Source organism: Diceros bicornis, chromosome 6, assembly GCF_020826845.1.
Source record: "Diceros bicornis minor isolate mBicDic1 chromosome 6, mDicBic1.mat.cur, whole genome shotgun sequence".
NCBI classification, from domain to species: Eukaryota; Metazoa; Chordata; class Mammalia; order Perissodactyla; family Rhinocerotidae; genus Diceros; species Diceros bicornis.
This window is the reverse complement of record NC_080745.1, coordinates 74,675,551-74,701,790: the sequence shown is the minus strand read 5'-3', so window position 1 is coordinate 74,701,790 and position 26,240 is coordinate 74,675,551. Positions and strand designations below refer to the sequence as shown.

At 37.3% G+C, this 26,240-nt stretch overlaps 2 protein-coding genes across 4 annotated transcripts in view; one reads left to right on the top strand and one right to left on the bottom strand.

Annotated features, from left to right (window-relative positions):
* The window catches only part of SHOC2 (SHOC2 leucine rich repeat scaffold protein), a 96,412-nt gene extending 85,629 nt beyond the window's left edge, over positions 1–10,783 (bottom strand). The window contains exon 1 of one of the 2 annotated variants that reach the window (XM_058543974.1): positions 10,482–10,783. The gene's annotated coding sequence lies outside the window, so the exon portion shown is untranslated. Of the gene's footprint in view, positions 1–9,769; positions 9,840–10,481 lie in introns of those variants that run through there. The other variant, XM_058543975.1, reaches the window with a different exon arrangement.
* On the top strand, positions 10,197–26,182 carry BBIP1 (BBSome interacting protein 1). 2 transcript variants are annotated; one of them, XM_058543979.1, is made up of 4 exons: positions 10,197–10,334; positions 11,295–11,378; positions 24,036–24,108; positions 24,855–26,182. In XM_058543979.1, the coding sequence occupies exons 3-4, from the start codon at positions 24,063–24,065 to the stop codon at positions 25,019–25,021; spliced, it is 213 nt and encodes a 70-aa protein (XP_058399962.1). In that variant the 5' UTR covers positions 10,197–10,334; positions 11,295–11,378; positions 24,036–24,062; the 3' UTR covers positions 25,022–26,182. The 2 variants fall into 2 exon arrangements, with proteins under 2 accessions (XP_058399962.1, XP_058399960.1); XM_058543977.1 differs by having other exon boundaries at positions 11,283–11,378.
* Positions 26,183–26,240: the final 58 nt, after the last annotated feature.

The following is a 26,240-nucleotide window of genomic DNA, read 5'->3' as shown; positions in this document are numbered from 1 at the left end:
AAGATTCAGCCATGAATATTTGCTTAAACTGCCTTTCTTGTCAAGAAACTCAAAATATGTCACACACAACCTAAGTATTCCCAAAATATACTTTACTCTTCATTTACCATGGGCAAATTGGCAATAAAGCAAAACATTGGTTACCTAATTATCATTGTAAAGCAAAAGAAATAAAATGTAACTGCTATCTCAGGTTATATGCACTAAGATGACTATAATATTCAAAAAAGCATTTTCAACTTAAAAAACAAATGATTTTCAATACTTTTAAGCCAAAAATTAAGTTAATTACATTTAACTGATTTGTTTTTGTATGTATAAACCCACACATTCTTTTGCTAGGTCTTATCTGAATATAAATCCTTTCCATTATTCACTTTATAAACTATCAGAAACTGTCGAAAAAATAAAAACAAAAATAAATGTACTATACATAGCAAGATTAGAGGTATATATGGTCCCAAGGTAAGTAAGTATCTCACATTTAAGAGTCAGCATTTAATAAGTTGCCATTATTATAAAACAAATATAGCCTTTCTCACGTTTATACAGTCCATTTTTGAGACTATTTAGATGAAAACTGAATGCTCAGCCAATTATTCTACTTATCTATTTATCCTGACAGTAATTAAAACAGGATTTACATAATGCATTTGGGGCTTTAAAATATGATCTCATTATCTCTGTATTATATTTTTTAAAATATCTCAAAGCAAAAATCTTTCTCATACAAGATCAAAAGAAATATATTGAGCAGCCAGGCCCAATTTAACTGAAAGTTAATACGGAATTTCTCTCCTCAGAAGCTACTCAAAATATCAAAAGGTAGCCCTTGCTTATATTTTTGAATATACATAAAAGGACATTTTATTATTTTTGTAATTTAACACATTAAACCTAACCAGTTCCCAATTGATATGTACTATCTACTATCTTGTGAATCCCAAAACATGATTCCCACATAGTCTACAGAAGCTTTGATGTAAAAAATTCTTACACCACAAAGATGTAAATCATTTAGTAATTTGCAGGTAGCAAGTGATATATTATTTAAATCATGCCAGAAAGACAAAACATTATTTGGCAATACTTAATTTTAAGTATTGGTCTCAGAAGCAACTCAAATATTATCAAATTACTAGTTATAAAAACTGGATAATGCTCTCGTCAGGAAAGAGACATGCTAATTAACAAATTATTTTTATTGTTAGCAATAAATTTACCATTTTGGATTATCAATTTTCAAAGAATTTGAATATAATAAAATATAGCAAAATGTCAATTATATTAAACTTAATTTCAACTTTCTTTGATGAACCAAGATCTTCAAGATCTTGCCACAAGATCATTATTATCAATTATCACAGTGTGTATATATGAAAAATATATATACATATATATGAAAATATCAGGCATAACTGAGTTCCAGCTCAGAAAAGACCAGATAAGTTTTTTTATATTTTTGTATGCAGATAATTAGTCACACATTAAAGCATTACTCACAGAGCTAACTCTAGAAGAATTATATTGCTGACTTTTAAAACAAATTCATTAAGTCCTTTTTCATATCATAAAAATCTTTAAACTGAAACATTTAACTCTCATATACATTTGCATGATATTACAATTAGTGCAGATGAACTCAGTCCCTTTTTTAATTAACAAAATAGGTTGGTAAAAGTATGTTTTATCAAATGTCTTTACAACCATACTTTCCTGAACAATGAATACGAAATAGTAGATTTCATTCTTTATAGTCAGTTTCTAATCAGTTTCAGTATGTGGTTCTCATAAGTGGACAATACTGTAATGTTTGGGTTGCACAACATTCTGGGGAAAATGTTTAAAATTATTTCCACTGATACTTTTTTTTTTTTTTTGTGAGGAAGATCAGCCCTGAGCTAACATCCGTGCTAATCCTCCTCTTTTTTGCTGAGGAAGACCGGCTCTGAGCTAACATCTAGTGCCAATCCTCCTCCTTTTGTTCCCCCCAAAAACCCCAGTAGATAGTTGTACGTCATAGTTGCACATTCTAGTTGCTGTATGTGGGACGCAGCCTCAGCATGGCCGGAGAAGCGGTGCGTCGGTGTGTGCCCGGGATCTGAACCCGGGCAGCCAGTAGCGGTGCGCACACACTTAACCGCTAAGCCACGGGGCCAGCCCTCCACTGATACTTTTAAGTCCTGTACACAAGCATCACGGAAATGTTTACATTAGAGTGATCAAACTTTTTAAATAAAAATTTTAATACAATTTTAAAAATTTTTGTGTTTCGAAAACAGTGACTCCATTTTTCAAGTCATTTTACTCAACCCTAAAAACAATTCCTGCTTTTCATGCCTGATTTGCAACCTAAAACATTACCACCTGATTTATGTCACTCATTCACTATCACTATATTTCATCATCTTTAGGTCCTTAATGTCCATCACAAAGCCTGACACAGTCTCACATATTTTTAGGGCTTCAATACACATCGTTCTTGTCCCAAATACTCATGTTCTGTGTATACTACTATAAGCTATTATATAACAGGAGGTGGGGAAAATTAAAAAATACTGCTGCACTACAAGCCATTTAGCATACTGAGTTCCCACAGTTGCTTAGTGGGTGTTCTGAAACTAGGCCATATTTCTAGTATTAAGAATTTCAAATCACTACTTCCAAAGTATAGAAATAAATGTCCTCAAGATTAAATCATAAAACCTTACTATTTTAAACTGTCTAGTATATAAGCATCCCATTTCTATGAGCTTAAAACTGTAATTAACGCATGGAAGACAAACCAATATTTGTTTTAGCAACAAAATAACTATCTCTATCTATCCTTATATAGTCATAGGATTCAACAGATTACAATATTATGATAAAATGCAATTTATCTGAACCAGAACTAAAGCCCTTTAATGAAATTTTGAATTCTTTATCCCAGAAGATATACAAAACTAAATTGAATTAAATATAATCTATTTCAGGTCACCCAATCTGTTATACTTCTAGCAAAGAAGTAATTATGACCTCCAATCTAATTTTTCCATTTCAGGTTACCAGGAAATGCCAAGAGAATAAAGATTACTCTCTCTAACAGAATAAAAGTTGCAGAAATACTTACGTCATTTAGTCATATCATTGCAACACGTATGTTTTCACTCAAAAGTGATGAAGAAAACCATGTTGTTACTCAATTTTACATACTTCATAGCTAAGTAAACAAAGAAACACATGGTAGGTAAAAAATCTACTTCTACAAACTTTCAGGTAATAATATACTACACTGATTCAGTACTTTCAGATAATTATTTACTTCAACTTAATTTTACTCAATAAATACTTATGGTGTCTACTATGTTGCATCTCATTAAGCAAATCTTTCCAATAACAAAATCTTAACACATCAAAAATTTTAAATTGTATCATTTTAGATGGAAACCTTTCTTAAATACAATATAAGGTCTTGTGTCATCTTTAACAAAATCTACTAAGAGCAATTAATCTCTTCTTCATGATCTTACATCACTATTGCTATACTGTTCTACATATAAGACAAATGGTGTCTTGAAAAATTCTAAATATGTTTATCACAACATTAAATTGTCTTACACTGCTATTTTTTTTAAATGTCTTGTATCTGTTTTTTAACTGTGTCTGCTTTTCCTCAGCTCTTCTTTTCAACTCTCTTATGGCCTCTAAGAGTATCCCAGTCCTTTTTACGTTTGGTTACCAAACTCTTTTAAATTGTATATTATGAGAGAGTAAAAAGCCCTCAATTAATGCCTGAGGGGTTCTAACTGCATGAAATGTGTTTAAGAGCAAAGGCACTAAGACATCTCTTTGTCCTTTTTAGTGACCTGTTTGTTTTGGGGCTCTAGAGTATTAATTTAAACTAATTTTCTATTACGAGCCTAGAAGGTCTAGACACTGAATACTGGAGAAATGGTAAAGAAGAAAGACATACTTGATGCTCATCATGAAGCTTACAGTCTAGCAAAAAAGACAGACACTAAACACACCATTACAAAAATGATGAGTGTTATAAAAGAGGAAGTACAGGTGCTAAGGGACCTTATAATAGGAGAATCTAACTAGCAATCAAAGAAGGCCTCCCAAAGGATGTGACATTGAGGCCTGAAGGGCGCTTAGGAAGTTAGCCAGGTGAAGAGTGCATGGGGTTGTATCCAAGGAGATAATACCAGAAAGTTAGTTGCCTAATAAGTAACCTTGATAAACGAGGTATTATAACACTTATAAGGTAACTGCTAAAATGCAGAAATTTTTAAAGGGATTTCTCAAATTTCTATAATGAAAATAACTAGAAAGATGAACCTTCCCCACCCACTACCTCCTCCCCACAAAAAACAATACAAGAAGGTTTTAAAATGGGAAACTATGGCACTTTGAGGGGAATGGAGTTTAGGATGGCAAAGAAGGCCTCACTGTGCCCTCAAAGAAGTATTAAATCACACTGTACAAAAATTACTTAACATTTAAGTTCAGAGAACTTTTAAATCATATAAGACCATATAAAGACTTCTACCAGGATATAACTGTTGATCATACAGTCTGACTTACCTAAAGAGTAGTACTTTGAAATAAGTATGTAAAGAGGTGTTTTTTAATGTTCTCAGAAGAGTGAATTTTAAATGTTAGTATAATAAAAACTTACCATGAGTTCTAAGGAAGTTCATAAATGTCACTCAACATGATGCATTAATGCTGAGAAAAAGATATTTAAATATGACTTTGAAACATATTATTATCCAAGTTCTAAGCCTTGGAATTATTCCACATCAGGCTGATATGTTCTCCTTGTATTTAACTAAAATATTAATGAAAAATATATTTAGTTAAAAGTTTTAAATAATAATTTGGAGCAGCTGCCCAACATTAATGCAGATCCACAGTTCAAAGCACAAATTAAATTAAGCATATAAGAAATAACAATCTCTAAAAATATATGCTTTAATGAAAGCCTACTGTATCACCTAAAATATTAGGTCATACATGGAATCCAAATTACTATTCACCTACAATTCTCCAAATGGACCTTACCATATCTAACTTCTATGCTTTTTCTACCCTCTACCTACCCCACTTATTCCTCAAGAGTTAGTTCAGGTCCTACCCTCCAGTAAGCATTGCTGGTTATATTTGCAGTCTGAGTCTTAACTCATCTGAGTTCTTCAGTGTATACTGCTATCAAAGCACTTGTCACATTGTAAAACAATTAACTATAGATTTGTCCAGTTCATGTAACAAACTGTGAGCTTACTGAAAGCAGGAAACATAGTATATTTACCTCTGTATCCTCAGTCTGGGACATACATGGCACTTAGTAGAAGGTCTATGACATAAGTTAATATGAAACTGTAGTTAGTAAGAAATATTTATAGAACAAAATTTAAGTTAAAGACTATTTGCAAAACTGTGCAAGTCTTGAAAGCAGGAAGGAGTGTTGTACAACACAAAACTGGAAACTGAGAAAGCCCAAATTTAACTGATGAAATTAACTCCAAATTCCAGACATTATCAGTGTCAGAACAAGTCATTTCCAGTTTACCTCTAAGACATTAGAAAAACTAAAAGAAAAAAAGATCTACCTTTGCCAACTGCGGAATTACTTAATTAAAATTGTAGGATTTATAAACAGCATTTGAGCAAATAAAGTGCTTAAATTTTGAATGTTCACAGTGCTATAAACACTAGAAGACAGACATACCAAAATACTTCATAACTGTCTTTCAGGTTCATTTCACATAGGGACCAATTATACTCTCTTTTAAGGTCTCCTGCAATGTTTTAGCTTCAAGCAATATGTTCATTCTTTCCAATAAAAGAATCCTTACCTTTTACAGCATGTACTACTTTTTGCAACCAGTTCTGATCTTTAGAGAAGTTGGAGTGAAATATATAGTGTGAAATCTAATTCGTTCTTTTAAATCTTGATAATAGGAACTTCATAGTTTTCAAAAAGCACATATGTTACCAACATCTTACAAGTTAAAGAGCCTTTTCTAATTAGAATATTCTTTTCATGTGTTAGAACTTTGATTTGCTGAATTAAAGATACTGTGCTAAAAAGCTGGGAACCAGGGGACAGTACCAAACAAAGACAGAATGAACATTAGTTTACCTGAAAATAATGCTATTACATATTTTAGAGCATAAATCAATTTCTCGGACTTATATGCATGTTCCTTTCAACCTGCACTGATTGACAATAACACTTCAAAACACTCTATAACATATCAAGTTCAAGCACATCATAGGTCACCTTGTAACAGAAATTTTTCAGAATTTAAAAATCAATGTAGCCAGAGAGGTAGAAAAATACAAAATTTTAACTACTGTCTTAACAGAGAAAGTATTTCCAGAAAGATCTATAGGGCATAATTTTGATGCAGTGTAATGAGTAGGCAAAACAAAATTCAGAAGACAGGAATAGCAAATATATATACATATAAAATTTAGTCTATGAAAGATTTAGCCCTAAATTATAACATGCCTGATGCATAATATACAAGGCATGAAATGTAAGTCTATCAATAAGCAAAAATAGTGACCAATTTAATATTTGCAGTACATACTCATTTCTCAAGTACCACAAAAAAAGTAGTTAATGTATCACTCTGCTGCTAAATTACAGCCAATTTCTATCTAACTCCTCTACAGCAAAATATTTGGAAACGTCAAAGTGTATACTTTATATCTAAATTTCCTCGCCTAACTGATATTTTATAAACTAGATCAAGAACACTTCCACCAAGGCCAAGCTATAAACCTCAGAACTCACTGAAGGATTTATGGGTCAACTTGCTTGGTTATTTTTTATTGTTTGGGGTCAGGGGAGGAAGGAGTGTCTTGTTTTGTTTTTTTGGTTATAAGCATAGATTTTATGCTTTTTCATACATGAGTGATACATGAATGATATAATAAACTGAATTCTAAAGATATATTCCTCCATTTAATCTTCAACCTCCAAAAAATATTTATCCTTATATCTGCAATACAGGTTAGAGTATATTTTTTAGTCAAAAACACAACAGATTATTTTTATATTTAAATATCTTCCTACTAGAAAAAAAAATCTAAAAATTATTTAAATTGTTTAAAGAACACAAATCTTAAAGAAATATTAAATTACACAATAGATACTGATTATCCAGAATATTTTCAAAACATATAATGACTGCAATTCAACTGCCTGGATAACAAAGAATGCCAATTTCATTCACCCTTCCCCCACAATCCATATGGGTAAGCCAAGGCAAATAATATACCAGCAGCTATTTAGAAGCCATCTTTGAGAGTATTCCACATAGCATTCCAGTTTATGTTTCTCTGAACATGGGACAAGCCCTGTCCCAAGTCACGGATGAAACAGTAATATTTAAAAAGCATAATTCCAGTAAGTATAACACAACAATTTATAATTTTGGTGTTCCTTTTTGAAAAGTGCTACATTTAAAATTTGGTTTGTAGTTCACAAGTTGTTGTACAAGTCTTACTTGCTACAATTATCAAAACACAGCTCTGATCAACCATCTGCATACGGCAGTTTAAAAACTGAAAAATAGGGCCGGCCCCGTGGCTTAGTGGTTAAGTGCGCGCACTCCGCTTCTGGCGGCCCAGGTTCGGATCCCGGGTGCACACTGACGCACCACTTCTCCCGCCATGCTGAGGCCGTGTCCCACATACAGCAACTAGAAGGATGTGCAGCTATGACATACAACTATCTACTGGGGGGAGTGGGGGGGGGCTAAAAAATAATCCAGCTGCAAGCTATTACTATATCTCTTAATATCACTCTTTAATCCACAACAATTTATAACAAGAGAAAAATTTAAACACTTACAAATCATACCAACAATGAAAAACCAGAAAGCAAATGCCAACCTGAGATAAACCCAGTTGCTTCTTCAAAAACCAAACAAACACCTTGGGAAAAAGTAGTCACCTTAGAGATAGGCCAGGTCCATACCTAGAAACTGGCATTTCAAGGATATAGTTCATTATGTTAGCTTTATGTTACATTTAAGCCGTTTCAAAGTTACAAACTTGAAACAAAACCTTCATTTATTTATCTGTAGTCTATTTTTCAAATATATATTCAAAATTAAAGTTTTACAGCATACCTATGTCCAAATAAGTATTTAAAAGATTTATCACATCAGTCTAAGCTCCATATGTAGCAAATGGTGATTTATATACTTTATTCCTAAAAATTCTTGTCACCAGCACATAGAAAAACATCAACACTTGATAAATTCAAACTATAAATGTAAGCTTACTGAATGTTACAAATTGTACCCAATAGCTAAGTCTCTTCAAATACATAGTAACAAACAGTTACAAGGGCAATGGCATAGAAGGATGAGGGTAGAGATTAGTAGACTAACAACCTGAGGCCTTTAAAATTAAGACAATTTTTCAGTGTTGATCTACATTTAGATACAAAAAATATCTGGTTACAAAAGTGTACCCTATGATTCTGAAAAATGCAACAGAAAATAAGTTTTAGACACAGTAATCCCTCTGAGTAGATACTAGAAGCTGCTGATATTTATGAAAAAGTGTACAAAACTGCACAGGTGTAAGCTTAGATATAGACTGTTCGTAGTTATCACTACGGAGGCAAATACTACACAGTCCACATCTGCAACCCAATTTTGCTTCAGCATCCCCAGAGACTTAGAAAACACTTCTTTGGGTAGGTTGTAAAACACCGCTTCCTCTTTTATTCTCATCACCCCCATTATGATACAAAGCCACAGATAGACAAGAAAATCAAATCACCAACTGTAAGTGCTGAAAGCTTTAAAAAAAAAAAAAATACAAAAAAGGCATCTTCTTTCCAACACCCGAATCGGTATTCATTCCACCCGTTTGTAAACCCATACTAACACAATAACACAAACCCTCAGCCGATTTAAGAAAAAAAAAAGGCAATTAATGGTTTGGAGTCATTATTCTTCTACCTAGGCACGGGGCGGAGGAGGGGGATGGTACAAAACAATGGATACTGAGGGGCTAGGGAAAAATCGTTTTGTCCTGAAGCCTCTAGCGTTAAGAGCTTGGGGGCGCGGGGCAAAGGGGTTAGAGTACTTTTCCTCTATCCCTAAAAGCTACCGCGGCAAGGGGTTGCCATCAGGCATGCCTAACAGGGCAGTCTTGGATGCCTACAACTCGCTTCGCCAGGCAACACACCCAAAGCGGACTCACCAGTCTTCACCGAAGAGAGAGGAGACAGGGAGAGGGCGGTGGGCTTTGGAGAGGAGGGCGAGGAAAGACCCCACCCCGTATCACTACCACTGCACCAGGGCCCCCCCAACGATTTACACGCCCCCCGGACGCCCACGGGGCGCCCCACAGCCTGGGCCCGGTGCCCTCGGGAGCCGAGTGGAGCAGGACCGTCCGCCAGGCGACCCCGGCCCGCGCCCTCGCACCGGCTCGCCCTCGCCCGGGCGCTGTCCCGGCCGCCCGCCGCCACCGCAGGCCCGGCCCCGGCCCTGGCCGCTGTCAGAGCCGGCCGGCTCACTCTTTGCGCCCGGCTGCGGGCCCAGCTCTCCCGGCGACAGCACCCAGGAAAGCCGCGGCGGCGCCTCCCAGGGCCCTGGCCCCGCGGGCCTCGCCCCGGCCCCGCAGGCTCGCGCCTGTCAGGGCGCGCGGGGCCTCCCCGTACCGACAGCCAGCACGACCGCCCGACGGACAGGAAGAAAGGCAGGAAGAACCGACCAACAGACACCCTCCCGCCTCAGCGGCCCCTGGTTACCGTCAGGAGCCCCGACTCCGCCATCCTCCTCGCCCTCCTTCCTCCTCCTCCTCAGAAGCGACGCTGCCCAACCGCCGCCCCCCGCCTGCCCCTCCCCCACTCGCCCCGCCCCGCCCCGCCCGCCGCTCCACACACTCTCGCTCCTACCGCCCCGCCCCACCCCTCCCGGCGCAGGCCCGTCACTCGCTGGGGAAGAAAACAGGCGGAGCCAGGGCAATTGACGTTGCCCAATCAGAGTAAAGCATTGGCGCCAGCGACGCTGCCCAATCAGAGCGAGGCATTGGCGCCAGCTTCCCTCTCTCCGCCCTTTTCCTTTTCTCCGCTCCTCTACGCCTTCTCTCCCGCCCACTGGGCGCCGCTGGCTAGCCAGGCCACAGAGTAAACCTCCGGCAGGGTAGAGTGACAACTCTCAATCGGAAGTTACTTTTGAAGCTAAGGCAGCCATAACTGATAATGGCAACGGGAGTCTTCCGGCCTCCCGTCTCCTGTGTGACGTAGTTTTCCCTTCGCCCAATCTCACCGTTGCCCTGGGCAACAGCTGAGCCGTCTGAGAAGAGATGCATCTGTAAGTAGGCCCAAAAAGAGACCAAAGGTGACCAGACATCCCATGTTAGACAAATTAATTCATATTCTGGACTACCTGCCCGGGTTGCGGGAGAGGAGGGAGCAGGTTTCCTTGGCCCTTATTTTGCTGGGACGTCTGGTCACTTACCTAGATGGACAAGAGTTTAGGGCTCCGAAAATCCCTGTCCTGCCCGGAAGTTTCATTTGGCTCTTCTGAATGGGGTCATGGCGGAAGGGTGGGAATAGCCTGCGCCCCCGGCACCCCAGGGAGTGCCCATTCCGACAGGAGTCGCGAAGTGAGGTGAATATCTCTTGGCCCCGACCCGTGGGGCAAGCCCGGGCCGGACGGTCCCTGGGAGACGGAGCGCCGAGGAGGCGAGCGGGGCTCAGAACCGCTTCCGCTTGAAGAAGGTTTTCTTTCCGGGCTGGCCAGGCGGCGGCCCGCCCTCCGTCGGCTCCTCTGAGTCTCCCTGTGGGGCGAGGCTGCTCGACCGGCCCCCTTCGCCCAGCGGCAGCCGGTCTGCACAGGCGGGGCGCGGGCCGCGGGGCGGAGCCTCTGACTCCCGTAAGATGGAGCTCCTGGCCACGCCCCCGCAAGTTCCTATTATGTACTTTCCACCTTCTGACCTTTGCATGACGGAGAATTCGGGAGCTTGAGGAAATCATTTTCTATTCCCAGCTGTAAAGGAAAACGATGGTCCCCCACCACCGCGGCAACACCTCTGAGTCTTATTTCACTGTCTCCTGTCTTCACATTCTGAATTTTCACCCTTTTTCTCTTTTCTTGGGGGTTTGTAAGCGTTGACTGCAATTCTGGATAAGGGTATACTGTCCTAATCCTGCGTGTCTATGGTTAATTAAACAAGTTAATGCTTGTGAATATTCGTAAAAGTACTGTATTACTGTTATATGGCTCTTTACAAGAGTTGTCACAGATTATCTCATGTAGTTCCTTCTGTAGGCTTGAATCAAGAACTGTCAGTCATCTTGGTCTTACTGGGTTGGATGCCTAAAGCTGCAGGAAAAAGACCAGGTGAACTTCCAGGTAAATTGAAAATTGTTTATACCCAGCCGGTCAACAACACGGGTGCAAACCTACCTTCTTTACTTAACTTCTTTCTACTTCCTTAATACTCATGCTCCAGCCAAAATGGACTGCTCTTGTTTCTTCCAAGGTTAATGGCTGAAGCACCAACCTTTTGTGATTCTTTATTCATGTCCTAGTTATCCTTGGGGATGTGTTTCCAGATTCTCCCCAGCAAGAAGTCATTTCCTCTGAGCTTACCTAACACTTTTTATACCTCTTTTATGACAACCACTATTTTATATAACAGCTGCTTATATTCTTAGCTTCACTACTGTGTTTACACCTAAATAGAATGGTTTGTATCTAATTCACCTGCCTATCATTTTACCCTGCACATGATATTATTTGGTAAGTACTTACTGAAAGATTGAATATATTGGATGTCTCCTGGATGCCCAAGACACTGCCAGCGAAGTTTTTATGGAACTTCAGTGTATCAGAAATTCAGCATAGTCTCTGCTACTCAGCCTGATGTCTTTCCAACATGATTTCTTCCCCCAATTGTTTATTAAAAAAATTCATTCATAAAAAAGTTGAAAGAATACAATGAACATTCATATACCCTTCACCTAGATCCAACAGTTGTTAGCATTTTGCCTTATCTATTTCATCCCTTCTCATAAACTTTTTGTCATTGAACCATTTGGAAATAGGTTGCAGACACCTGTTGTTAAGTAGACACCCCTAAATTTCCAACTGGTTTTTCCTAAGAATTATAAAGTTCTCCTGCAAAACACGATATCATTATCACAACTAAGGAAATTAATAATTCTGTAATATTTAAAATCCAGTCTGTATGCACATTTTCACATTGACCCAAGCAAAAAAATCAGGATCCAGTCAAGGTTTATGTATTGTATTTGGGTACTGTAACTCCTTAGCCTTAATCTAGAACCTCCATCTTTTAGCCTCCATCTTTTTTTTCCCTTTTGACATCGGCATTTTGAAGAGTTCAGGTCAGAGGTCTTTTTGAATGTCTCCTTTTTTCTTATTTCTTGTAAATCAAAAGTTGGACTAAAGCCTTGATTACATTCAATTTAACATTTTTTGTGAGAATACTTCACAGTATTCATACTTTTCCAATCATGATTAAGCCTCCTCAAATGCAACTACATCTACCCGTGCCATCAGTCGCTAGTTAAGTCCATTCCACTTATCACCATACACACTCTTCTATGGTGTCCTACAAAGAAGAGTTGAGCGTTTAATCTTCCTCTCTGTGTAGAGTCTGTGTTAGTGCCCTGGAGTGGAGCATAGACTGCTTACCCTTAATAAAGTGTTGCTGCTACTTTGCTTACACTTGGAGCTGATGTGATGTAATCTGCAGCAAAGTGTACTGATGTCAGCATAGTTTCATGTTGATGAAAGATGTGTGGGCCCTGCAATTCAAATACGTATGAATCTTGATGTTATCAAAGCAGATACCAAGGCAACTGCTGGCCATCTGGCCACATTCCAATTTAGGCAATGTTATTTTTCTCCCTGAAATTCTCTTGCAAGCCCTAATTGGTCCTGGTGTTTTTGTGATAGCTTTTGGTAACATTCGTCAGAGCCTATTAAAAATTGCAAAATCAAGATTATACTTAACACTGAGTACATTAGGAACATTCTCTGCCCAATGGATAGAGAAATGTTTGTGGAATTTGCTTCATAATCACAAGGAAAACTCACAAGACTGCTAAGCTCGCGTACTCCTCCTATCCTAGACTTAGATTTGATCATGAAAAACAAGCAAAAGGAAGAAAACACACTTAAGGGAGCAGAAGAAAATGCTCTGGGGGGGCAAAAACTCTTAGATTGCTATAGAATGTGTTTAGCCATCATATTGAAAGTTAAGTAGTACACTCCATCAGTCACTTCTTCTGTGTAGAAGGAAATTTGCTCATGTGGGACTATGAAACAATTTTAAGTTGACTCCAGGTTCAAGTAAGGCAAAATAATGTACCAGTTAAGACCACAGATTTTAGAATCAGACCGGCGTTTCAGGAACACGGCCATTCACTAGCTAGTGACTTGGACAGTTTACTCATTCTCTCTGTTTATAATCTGTTCTCTCTATTTATAAAATAATCTATATTATAATCTAGTAAATGGAGCTATAAAACCTCTTAGAATTGTTGAACAGAATGAATCAAATATATATAAAGTTCTTTAGCTTGGTGTATAGTACATTGTATGTAGTCAGTATATGGTAGTTATTGATAACTTCTCAAGCAGTCCAATTCGGGCACATAGTAGGCATTAAATATTTATTGAGTGAGTAAATGAATCTAAGACAGTGCTCCTCCAAGTTTAACGTGGGGAACTTAAATAAAAACTAGAGGAGGCTGGCCCAGTGGCATAGTGGTTAAGTTCACGTGCTCCACTTTGGCGACCCAGGGTTCGCAGGTTCAGATGCCGGGCACAGACCTATGCACTGCTTATCAAGCCATGCTGTGAAGGTGTCCCACATATAAAGTAGAAGAAGATGGGCAGAGATGTTAGCCCAGGGCCAATCTTCCTCAGCAAAAAGAGGAGGGTTGGCAGCAGGTGTTGACTCAGGGCTAATCTTCCTCAACAACAACAACAACAAAAAAATAGAGATTCTGACTCAGTGAGTCTGGGAGAGGCTCCAGAAAAATCTATATTTTTAATAATTGTCCAAGGGATTTTGATGCAGGTGATCTGAGGATCAGGCTTTGAGAAACACTGAGTAAAGTATCAAACAATTCTTTATTTCCCTTTCCCTCCTATACTGTTGAAATAGCTATATATCTCAGATGCTGAGAATGTAAAAAGTTCTTCACATAACTTTTTTAAAGGTTAATAGCTAACATTTTTAGGACCACTTTCTAGTACTGAATTTCAAAATAGCAAATATTATTAGAAAAAGGCATTTTGTATGAGTAGGATGTGTCATTTTTCTACTAACTTAATAGTAATGTCTGCTGCTGGGGTGTACCAGAACCAATGGCATCATCCAAGTTCCCAAGAAGAACAATTCCTGGTCTTAGGCCTAGGCACATTTCAGAAGCTAGACGCCGCACATTTTATTTGCATGAGTCTGAATTAATTAGCCAAACTGAACATGTTGCAACATTTTTCTACCAGCAGATGCCAGATAACAAAACAAAATAGAATCTACTATAGTTTCCAACTACATGACATATGATGTTATTTGGCATCTCCAGCTGAACATTATCAATCCAAATTAAGCACCCTGCTAGCATGTGGGCAGCCATTTGAGGGAGAGTGAGCGTTATTACTTTGTGTCTGCCAAAAAACACTTTCTTTTTGGGCTCCCTCTTTCACATTTTTCTCATGTTATTTTACACTCAGAAATTTAATATCCATTTGAAAATTTATGTGTCAACCACAAATCTTAGCTAAGACAAAAGATAAAATTTTTCATTATTTTTCCTATCATTCCTACCACCCCCATCCACAACCTGCACTAGGCAGATTGAATTTACTTAAAAGGAACTAACAATAAATATTCACAAAAGAAAAAGGTCCTTTACTGTCCTTTACATAAACAGGATTGCTTCTGGTGCCTTCCTCAGTTCCCAGAGATTGTATTTTTGCTTCTTAATGCCCATTAACAATAAAATAGGACACTTTGGCATATAATAGCGTATAATATTGCAGTGGCTCCATATTTTATTGAGTTGCAAAGTCAAGTGCCTGTAGTGGCTGGGCAGGTAAGGTGAAGGGAAACAATAGGCAGTAGTGGGGCCTGGAGAACTCGCCATGCTCATTTTAATGGGGCATCACTTCCCAGCCCTAGCCAAATTTTGCCATGTGGGGATATGGGCCTGGTGTTGCCAGATTTGTCAAGAGGAGCTGAAATTTGGACTTTATGTGAAATCTCCTGACTCTTAAACATTGGTTCGAATACTTTTTAAACATTTAGCAAGCCAGCAAAACATTTAACTGAGTAGGACCAAGAGCTACAAGTTTATGACCTCTGTGTTTCTTACATGATAACGTGATTGGTACTTTGGTTGAGAATCTCAAAATACATTAGAAATGTTTTCTTTTTGCCATATTTCAGGTGCATTTACTTCTCTAGGTTAGGCAAGTCACTTGTCACCTACATCAGAAATTTAAGATAGATTCTTATGTATACCAGTCTTCTATTCCCTTGATTATAATTTTAAAGGTTTTTACTCTTTGCCACCAACTGAAAAACTTTTCCACATTTTCTCAACCTTGAATTATATCATGAAATAAGTTTGCTTTATTATCATATTTTTAAAAATATACTTAAGAACACAATTTGGCAGCACATGCTCTTTAAAAGTAAATAAGTAAAACAGATTTTTAAAGGAAAACACCTTTAAATATACCATGCTGTCTTATAAGTACCATGGTGTTGATGAGGATTCAAAGGATTTTTAGAGTCAGAAGATACTTACTGGGAAATCTAGCACAAGTCCTTTATTATAGCGATATGAAAATTAGACCTGGAATAGTAAATGTTACGCTATATTTCTGAGCACTTTTACATCCACTTTTCAGTTGAACCTTGCAACCTAGAACAGATACTAAACATATTTTTTATGAGAAAATCAAACCTCCAATTGGTTAAGAAATGTATTCAAGGTCACACAGCTAGTTAGCAGTAGAGCAAGAGTACAACCCTGTAGCCCATTTAAAGTATAAACATGAAACAGATTGATCAGAAAAAAATGAAAAAAAAAACCCTCCAGTACAAGCTTGTTTTAAATCATACATTGGATTTTACTGTCACAGCTTGTTTAAAATACTTGGAACCCTGGGGCTGGCCCAGCGATGTAGTGGTTAAGTTCAGCATGCTCTGCTTCGGCAGCCCGGGTTCAGATCCTGGGCGTGAACCTATACCACTCATCAAGCCGTGCTGTGGTGGCATCCCACATGCAAAATAGAGGAAGATGGGCACAAATGCTAGCTCACGGCCACTCTTCCTCAAGCAAAAAGAGGAAGATTGGCAACAGGTGTTAGCTCAGGGCCACGCCTCCTCACCAAAAAAAAAAAAATACTTGGAACTTGAGAATACTCTGAAACATTCAAACTTTAAAAATGGGGTTTTGTACAATTAGGATAAGCTGATAAGTTTAGATAAATTAACGGAGGGGAAAAAAGAATTATGATAAAGAGCTAATGGCAGGTTAGGAGTATAGGCACATATTATGGATAACGACAGTGACCCACAGAATGTCTCCTTGGGACTCCTAACAAAGATCAAATATTAGACTGAGGAAACTTTAGTATGACCTAGGAAGACAGTTTTTTTAAAAACATCCAAATCCTGTCATTAGCATTTTTAGAAAACAAGACTTGGCTTTGGCATCCACAGTATGTTTTCATTTTGATATTTCTGATCTATGTGTACAGTATATGCTTTGAGTTACCAGGAATGGAATTTGGATTTTAGTAAACCTATTCCCCTTCTCTGCCCCCTGACATGACTATAGCCGACATTTTCCAGATGGCTAGATGAAAATAGGGTACAATCTAAAGCTAACAGCTGTTCAGCTATTTAACCCAGGATCTTAGTCATTAATATGTTGTCATATAAGCTAACCTGTGAAAAAAATTTAAAACTTGTAAGCTTTTAAAGTGTTGCATAGTTTTTTTTTTTTTTGAGGAAGATTGGCCCTGAGCTAACATCTGTTGCCAATCTTCCTATTTTTTTTTTTCTTTTTTCTCTCAAAGCCCCAGTACATAGTTGTATATCATAGTTATAGACTTGTAGCTCTTCTATGTGGGGTGCCACCTCAGCATGGCTTGATGAGTAGTGAGTAGGTCTGTGCCCAGGATCCGAACCGGCGAACCCCAGGCCACTGTAGCAGAACGCACAAACTTAACCACTACGCCACCGGGCCGGCCCCATGTTGCATATTTCTAATTAAGCTTGAGATTTGAAAGTTACAGTAGCATCTCTTATAAAAATAATACTAATGCTATAAAAAATATCCACAGACAAAAAGCAGTATTTTTTCCTGCTACGAGATGTATTTCTTTTAGGGTGGTATCAGACATGACACCTGGAATGCTGAACCCTCAGGTTAAGAAGAGACTGAGAGAAAGAAAAACCATATGTTGGTTAGAGCCATACATTGGTATGATTGTGACACAGTTCTCAAACTAAACAGAAAAAAAATTCAGTGCTTTAGTCAGTATGCTGCACTTTATTTTTATCCTGAGATTTACTGTTTGACTCATATTTTCTGTTCATCTTCCTTTGCGAAGGTCATTAGTGGCTTCAAACCTTCCTATTTCAGAAGAAATTGAATATCATGTGTTACTTTAACCTTCATTTGCTGCTACACACCGTAGTCTAATCTCCTCTTATCCCTCTAACATCTTCTTAGATGTTGGTGTTCCTTCAGTGGGACATACTAAATCCATTTGGGGTCTTCAGGCCATTCCTACAGGTGCCGCATAGAGAAAACTGAAGAGACCAGCCTTCCGAGTCAGGCAGACATGAGTTTAAATCTTGTTTCTCCACTTATCAGCTATGTGATGTTGGACAAAATAACTTTTCCTAGACCCGTTTTAGTGTGTTAAATTTAATAATACAGTCATGCATCATTTAACTACAAGGATACATTCTGAGAAATGTGTCATTAGGCAATTTCATTGTTGTGCAAACATCATAAAGTGTACTTACATAAACCTAAATGTCATAGCCTACTACACACCTAGGCTGTATGGTACTAACCTTATGGGACCACCGTCATATATGTGGTCCATCATTAACCAAAACATTGTTATGTGGTACATGGCTGTATATGTATGTATGTATTAGGGAATGCAGTGGGAGGTGGGTAAATTCAATTCTAAAGTCACCTCTTAGGGCAAATGTTGTTTGTTTTCAAAATTACTGTAGAAAATCTCTTAAAATGTCTATATAGTTACAATACATGATTTTGTACTAAAACACTGTGCTGTTACTGTTATTCTTAAGCAAACTAAAATTTAAGAGCCAATACGCTAAAGGAAAAAAGCTCAAGTATATTTCTGGGCATTGAAACTATTCTTCCTTTAAGATAACTTGTTAAGACAATATGGGTGTAAAGGGGATGGGTGGAAAATTCTGAAGTGTTCCTGCTTGCCTGTAGGTTTTTCTTCCTTGTTTTAATATAAACAATAACTCTATGTCAATACACTTATTTTTTCTAAGAATCTAATTTTTTGACAACGTTGTAATGGTACAACACAGTAAGAATCACTGACATTCATTGAGCTCTTACCATGTGCTAGGGACTGGTCTAATGGCTTTATATGAATTATGTCATTTAATATACCATCTAAAGTCAGTGCCATTATAAGCTTTATTTTACAGATGAAACTTAGGCTTAGAAAATTAAGGAATTTGTTTAAATGACTAATTTGACTGCAGATCCTTCTCTCAACCGCTACACTGTACTCATCTCTTTTTACCACCAACGCTACCACCATCTACCTTCTTTCCATCTCCCTCTTAGGTGATTATATCTACTTCTATAGCTTATACTACTGGACCATTGACTCTCTGGGCCTACAGTCCTTCTTACCTCCCTACTGGACTTCCACACTTAGTGGACCTGACCCTAATTCATGGTCTTTACCCTTCCCTCCTAACCTGTTCCTATGTTCCCAACTTGAATAAATACCTGCACCATCCATTCAAACAGGTTAGCTTGAAATCTCAGTCATCCTTGATCATTTCCTTCTCACTCACTGGATGTGGAGGGCAAGGGGAGTGGTGGAGGAGGTTTGAATCTCAACTTCTTATATCCTTGAATACCTCTTGTATCTTCTCTTCTTAATGCCTATTATCACTTCTTTTGTTCATTCCCCCATCATTTTACCTAAACAATTAAAACTTCCTTACTAATCTTGGCTCTAATGTCTGTTTTTCCTCTTTGTCTAGAATATGTTTCCAAAAAACAAATCATGTATCACATACCTACTCAAAGCCATCCAGTTAGCTCCCGCCTGTCTATAAGATAGAAAGTCCAAACTCAGAGGCATGGCGTTCAAGGCTGTGTGAGCTGGCCTCCACCTAGTCAGTCCCACCACAGTTCATACGCTGTATGTACACTGTATTCTAGCCATTCCCCAGGATTTTTTTTTTCTTGTTGCTTTCTTTTAGTATATTGTTCACTTTGTCTAGAACAGTCTCCCCTTGCTACACAGCCGCTTCTCTGTGTAGTAAACCCCCATTCACCCTTCTGGGACTAGTTCCAATGTCACATTTAGTAATTCTTGAGAGACCAGCCACTGTCACCTATCCTGAGCCAAGTTATTCATGGTTTTTGTTTCTTAAGGCGCAGCAGATATGCTTTTATTAAAGTATGTCATATTCAATTGTAATTATTTACTTACATGTGTCTCTCCCCCATTTCACCTCCCCTAAATTCCTTAAGGAGAGGAACTGGTTCTTACTCACTCTATCTCCCTCATTTAGCTATTGCTGACACATTATAGACATTTAGTATGTTTGTTTAAAGAAAAAATCTGTTTAGATAGGTACATATTGTCTCAAATTCCTCTTCTTATGTTATTTATTTTCCATTCTGAAAGAATAATTCCCTTATCACCAAAAAGACCATCCTTTTCTACTCCAGTCTTTACTGTCCAGTGTTTACTTCCAAAGCTCTGTCCTTATTAACAGATATATAGCCATTAACTTTATTTTTTATATTCACTAATTATTTTATCAATGTGTAATTTATTTTGATCAGTTTTTCACTAATTGTAATAACTCAATCCAGAATATTTTAAAGTTTTTCACTTAAATTTATAAACATTTTCGTAGCAGAGAAGTATTGTAGGATAATCATTAAAATATGTTCAAGCATGAAAATATATTATATTAGAATAAAACTGAGTGGAAAATAGAGGTCTAGGGAGAACAAGGATGTAAAATTTCTGACTTAAAAAAATTCATTTTTTTTATTAATGGATATGGTAGCTATCAAATTGCTATGATATTTAGATTATATTGGATATATTTTTAAAAGACTGATGTAGTATTTTTAAATATGCTGGAAATTATATCCTTTATAACTGTTTAAACTTATAACAAATTTATGTATCAATTTAGAAATGCATAAAGGGGTACCTAGTTTTTCTGCCTGGTTTTTTGAAATCTCTTTGGAAGTTATGCAAGCATAAAATTTGAGGACCACTGATATATATTCAGAAGGGCGCTTTAGTGCTCTTGTCCAGTCCCACACCCATAATTATTTGGTTATCAAACTAAATCACCCCAAAGATTTTTAACTTGTCCAAGTTGTATGATTAACTTATATTATCACATGTATGTGACTGATTTAAAGTAATCCTTCTTAGACTTAAGTGTCTTTCACCTTCACTCCTACAGCTTAATAAAATATTTCATGACAAAGATTTGGTTTCCCTCTAAGTTCTTCTGCCTTAATTTTAGACATCCAGCTCAAATGGCTACAACAGGTTTGCTTACTTTGTCATGACTTTCAAATGCAGTATCCATCAAAACCATTATCTCTGGGAGAAATTACAAACTAAAGAAACTATGGAGGAAAAGGAAGCAGCAGATTATTTTCCAATTACCCAGACCAAGAACTTCAAAAAGTGATTGACACTGCACTCTCTAAGCATCAAAAGTTTGGGTTCTATTAGTCTAAGAATTTTATTTTACTTCTGTAATTTGAATGTTTTATCTTAAAATATGCCTTGACAATCTATATTATTTTAAAATCTGGCATAGTATTCCATTGTATGACTGTTTCATAATTTATTCAACTCTTGCCATATTGCTGAACATTTAGATTCACCTATTACTAACATTTTGCTATTCAATGCAATGCTTTAATGAACATTCTTATTCTTATATCTTTATATACTCGTGCTTTGTTTCTTTAGAGCTCACTACCAGAAGTAGAACGATTGGGTCAAAGAAAATGTGCATATTTAGCTTTAGTTGATACTACAAAATATTCCGCTAGAAAAGCTGTGCCAACAAACCCACGCACCAACAGAGTGCCCATTTCCCTATACCTTCCTTAACTGTGGATACTATCAGGCTTTTGACTTTTTTTGCGATTTCAAGATATAACACACACAGCAAAATGAGACCACAATGATTCTTATTTTCTTAATGAGGCCATAATGATTTTCCTTTTTAAATTGCAAAACCCACCTCCTCAGCACGCCTAAATCCTCTTAAACTATTTTATTTTCTATAGCACTTACAACCTTCTAGCATTCTATTATTTTTCTCCCTCCTTACTCTAGACTGTAAGTTCCAAAAGGGCAAAGGTTTTGTTTTTGTCTGTTTTTTTCCACTAATGAACAGTGCCTGGTACATGGATGACACATATTTATTGAATTGAATGATGTGGCACTTGTATGATACACATGAATTTCAGCCATAGCTGGTAAGTTTCTTCTTTGGCCCATCTGTCCCTGGTGTTACACACCTCTTACCTTACCAGTAAGAAAGTACCCTTAGGATCACCTACAGCTCCTTAGGGCACATGACACCAAACAAAACACCCCTGTTTGGCTCTCAGCAGGCCACCTGAAATAAATGCTCCTTCCTACCCTGGACTCCCTGGGCAGTTGATTTTATCAAGACAATGTAGCCTTGCCCGTGTGGGCCATCCAACCACCACCTTGCTTATTTTAGCCCTTCCCTTCCTGTTTCTCTCCTGCCAATGCCTAGGGGGTCCTAGGAACAAGAACCAACCCTAGTAAAGCTGACACTCCACCTAGGCAAATGACAGCACATTGACCTACCCCACACCAGGCCCAACCCACTCCCTACCAGGCCTTTGGCCCCACACCCTTTCCAGTAACAATGGCGGCTTAGTCAAATGGAGAACTGAGGTTTGGTAGAGCACCAAGTTTCATTGTTTTCCTCAAGCCAGATTTTGGATGTGAAAGAGGTATAGACAAGAGATAGCAAAGGACAGTGATTGAATTCTGAGTAGCTGGAGTTGCTACTCTATAAAACAGCTAAGATTTAAGATTTGTTCTCCACCATTTTAGCATTTTGGTGATTTAAAAACTCTTAGCTGCTATGTATTTCCTTCACATTTATCAACATCTATAATGTCTATCCTCCCTTTCAGTAGCACATCATGTCAGATTTGCACCAAATAAGGGCCTAATGAATATTTTCATTGTGATATCTTTAATGGAGAGGCTAAAGGTTATTATAGCTTTAGTCAGGCTAATTAGGGATCTGCAATGTTATTAGCCTTCAGCATAACCTGGAGAAAAAAAAGGAATGATCACTAGGTACCACTGGCAGGCCTAAGTAAAAAGAAGGAAAGAACGTGGCAGGAGAAGCTGTGCACTCTAAAGAAACTGCATATTGCATTTGTCTCAGATTCCAGTTAATGAGGAGTTGTTTTATTCCTGGTCCACTCCCTACTTCATCTTCACTCTCGGACAGAGAAGTGTAGGGGTAAATTTTGATGACAAAGTTCTAGAAAGCAGATAGAGCTTCCTCAGGAACTTAAGAAGTTCCAGAATAGGAATTTGACCGCGAGAGGGGAAAAAGCTTGGTGGATGAAGAATAGGAAGCTTTTATTAGGAATGTCAAAGTGGTAGTAGAGTAGGAATGACTAAGACCAGAAGCAGCTGCACTTGATTATAACTAATCTGCAGTGGGCAGTAAAGGCAGGCACCAAGCCAGCATCACTACTTTACAAATAATAAACCTTTCTTCTGTGGCGGTGATGTTGTGAAAGCCACGTGCTAAGGTTGCATCAGTACGGAGAAATACCACAAAATGGGAGGGACTGTCTGGAGAAGCATCTGTGTTTGGAAAAGGATCATGCTACAAATTACAGTCCAGAACACCTTGAATATATAGCATAGCAACAGTAATCTGAGATGTAATGAACACTAGGAACAAATGCTATCAGCCAGAGAAAGCATACATCCTGAGATATTTATTCCTAACAAAGTATTCATATGAGGGTATTCACTGGCACTTGAGCATACAATCTCTGTATTAGAGAATAGTGAACTGAAAGCATACCTCACTGCTGTTCAAGAGCCAGTTTTACCTGTTTGTGTTGCTTCCTTACAGATTGCAGCTGTGTAGCCAGTAACTGATCCTTAGGATGCTTTTTGTCATTATATCAAAGGGATTCAAGTAGAAACCAGCCATTAGCTACTGAAAAAGTGGAAATGTTAGGAAATGTTTACCTACCACCTCCTCCTTTCCGTAATTACCTAAGCCTTACCCCATCTCCCAAATGGTCATTTTTTTTTACATCACCCACCATTCCCAGGAGATGCTATCAGTGACCCAAGATGGCTGCACATAAATGCCTTTGTTTTTCCTCAGCTGATATCTATTAGCTAATCTTGTCTAAAAAACTGAAGCCCTACCAGTTTTTCACTAGGAGGGAAAAAATTTAGAACACACAGCCTTCCAATTACCACCACCTTGACTAATGGAAGTTGACAAGATCTAGATGCTTATATGAACTATCTCAACTTTGTTTCTGTGAAAAGACCCACAGGAAATAGGAAAATTATGCAAGGATAGGGGTAGTTCATTTTCTATAGGAATTGTGATTTTACTACTTAAACAATGGAAATGTCTCAAGCAATACTTTGGGAATTCATTCTTGAGTAATATTAATAATTGATTTCTCATTGAAGGAAAAAACTGTATCCAACAATTCAGATATGGCGGAAATGAAGTCAATGTTCCGGGAAGTTCTCCCAAAACAAGGTATCTAAATCACAAATACTTAGGTTATCGAATATTATAGGGACCTAAAAAGTAATAGGCAGTGTCACATAGCAGGCTTAATAGCTAAACATTTGAAACTATTTTGTGTTCTATATGCCACATTTACTGTCCATTTTTACTGTGCTGCTCTCATGAATAGGTTGTAAAGGAGTAATCCATCCAAAGGATGACAAATGAAGCACTGTTTCTTAAATCTAGAAATCTTGTTATACTCAAGACTGTAGATTACAATATGAAATTTTCAATGAAAAAATAGCACTGTAATTCACCATAATATTTAATAAGGTTTGAAAGTGGGGAAAAAGAAACTTAAATCAAGCAATAGTAAAAATAAATTAAAATAAAAGCTGAAGGTTTAAGTTAAACATTCAGTAATTTGAATTCATATTAAATTAATACCATACTTTACTACATAAGTATTTTTATGCAGTATGTATTTCTCCCAAATCTTTTTTCAAATTAAATATTTGACACAAAAAGTTGTCTCTCTCCTGATAGCTTAGAATCTTAGGTAGAAAATTCAAAACTTGTCTTCCTCATGAAGTCCGTAGTATTAAATGTTGCTTTTATATTTTTCTTATATTGAAGCAATGTTGCAAGGGTAACTAGGAGAACAAGAGATTTTCATTGACAGCGGATTAAGTTTTTAGACCCTGATTCTAGCTGCAAATCCAAACCACCAAACAACTGAGTTATCTCCAATTCTTGTTTCTTTTTAAACTTAGGGCAGTTGTCTGTGGAAGATATAACCACTATGGTGCTGTGTAAACCCAAACTTTTACCCTTAAAATCTCTGACTCTGGAAAAACTGGAGAAAATGCAGCAAGCAGCACAGGATACGATTCGCCAACAAGAAATGGCAGAAAAGGAACAACGGCAAATAACTCACTGAATGATAACTTCACTTCTACAGAACACCCTACCTTACTTACTGTTAACAATAGATAGAAAATAATCTGCATCTGTATGCTAAAATATGGGTTAATAAAACTGATAGTATTCATATAAATGAAGAAAATACCCAAGACTAATGAAACTTGTATTATGAATTTAACCACTCTGGTTCGTATTGAATATAAGCTATTAAAAAACTTGAAACCCAAATTTTATGGGTGTTTTTTTTCTTACCCAAGTTTTTAGAATTGCAAATTAAATTATTTTTAACCATTCCTACTACCATCAGTTTTATGGTTAACATTCTTAGGCACAAGTGACTAAATGCAACTTTTATATTCAGAGAATCTTTACATGTTTATTAAAAACTAAATTTGAAGATACATTCTAATCTTGCATAAAATGTTAATGCTGGGCTTTTACATTACCTAACTTGAGAACTTGTTTTTACAAATTGTGTGTCATGTCATGTTTAAGGCTATCTTGCCTGACCACCTGATCCTACCTGTAATGACAAAACCGTATTTCTTAAACAAATTTGATTAAGAAACCCTCACCTGTCCAGTCCCCTGAGCTTTTAATTTTACTGATTTTAAGGACTTAAGAATTACCTGGCTACTTTGTCATCTAGGTATCAAAACACAAAACTCTAAAAATGGAAAGTAATATGGACTAGATGGAGCCCATGAGGTAAATATGAACGTTAAATTTGGAGGTTTAGTTCTACAAGACTGCACCTAAACCTGTGATAGGTATATTCCTAAGAATACCTTTGTAAATTCTGAATATAATTCTTGGTTGGGTTTGCTGTAGTCAACAACAGACAATTTAAGTTAGCATAGACCTTGAGGCCTTGCTGAGTAATTAGGCTCTGCAAAAGAGGTTAGAAATGTGATGATTCTTTAGATAACTTATTTATTGGTAGCTACTATTTTCTGACAGTGGGTAAATGTAAAACTTTGAGTCTTTGAAGAATAATTTTTTAGAACACAAACATTAAGTAAAACTTAAGAATGATGAAAGTATATATATTTTAGAAATTTCATTAAGCACTAGATAAGATCAAAAAACAAGGAAGTAAGCATGCATTTCCCAAGTATAATATTAAAAGATTTACTATTGTACTTTGATTTAAAAGTTTCCAAGGAACAAGTTTAAATTCACTAGGTTCAAATATGCTCCCTTATGATTTAAAATTTGCTGTGTGAAATAAGTTT

What these genes read in the sequence shown, in the direction of transcription:
- BBIP1 (XM_058543979.1), top strand. Translation starts at nt 24,063, where the DNA reads ATGGCGGAAATGAAGTCAATGTTCCGGGAAGTTCTCCCAAAACAAG. An exon ending in GGAAGTTCTCCCAAAACAAG is followed by an intron (nt 24,109 to 24,854) that starts GTATCTAAATCA and finishes TTTTAAACTTAG; the next exon opens with GGCAGTTGTCTGTGGAAGAT.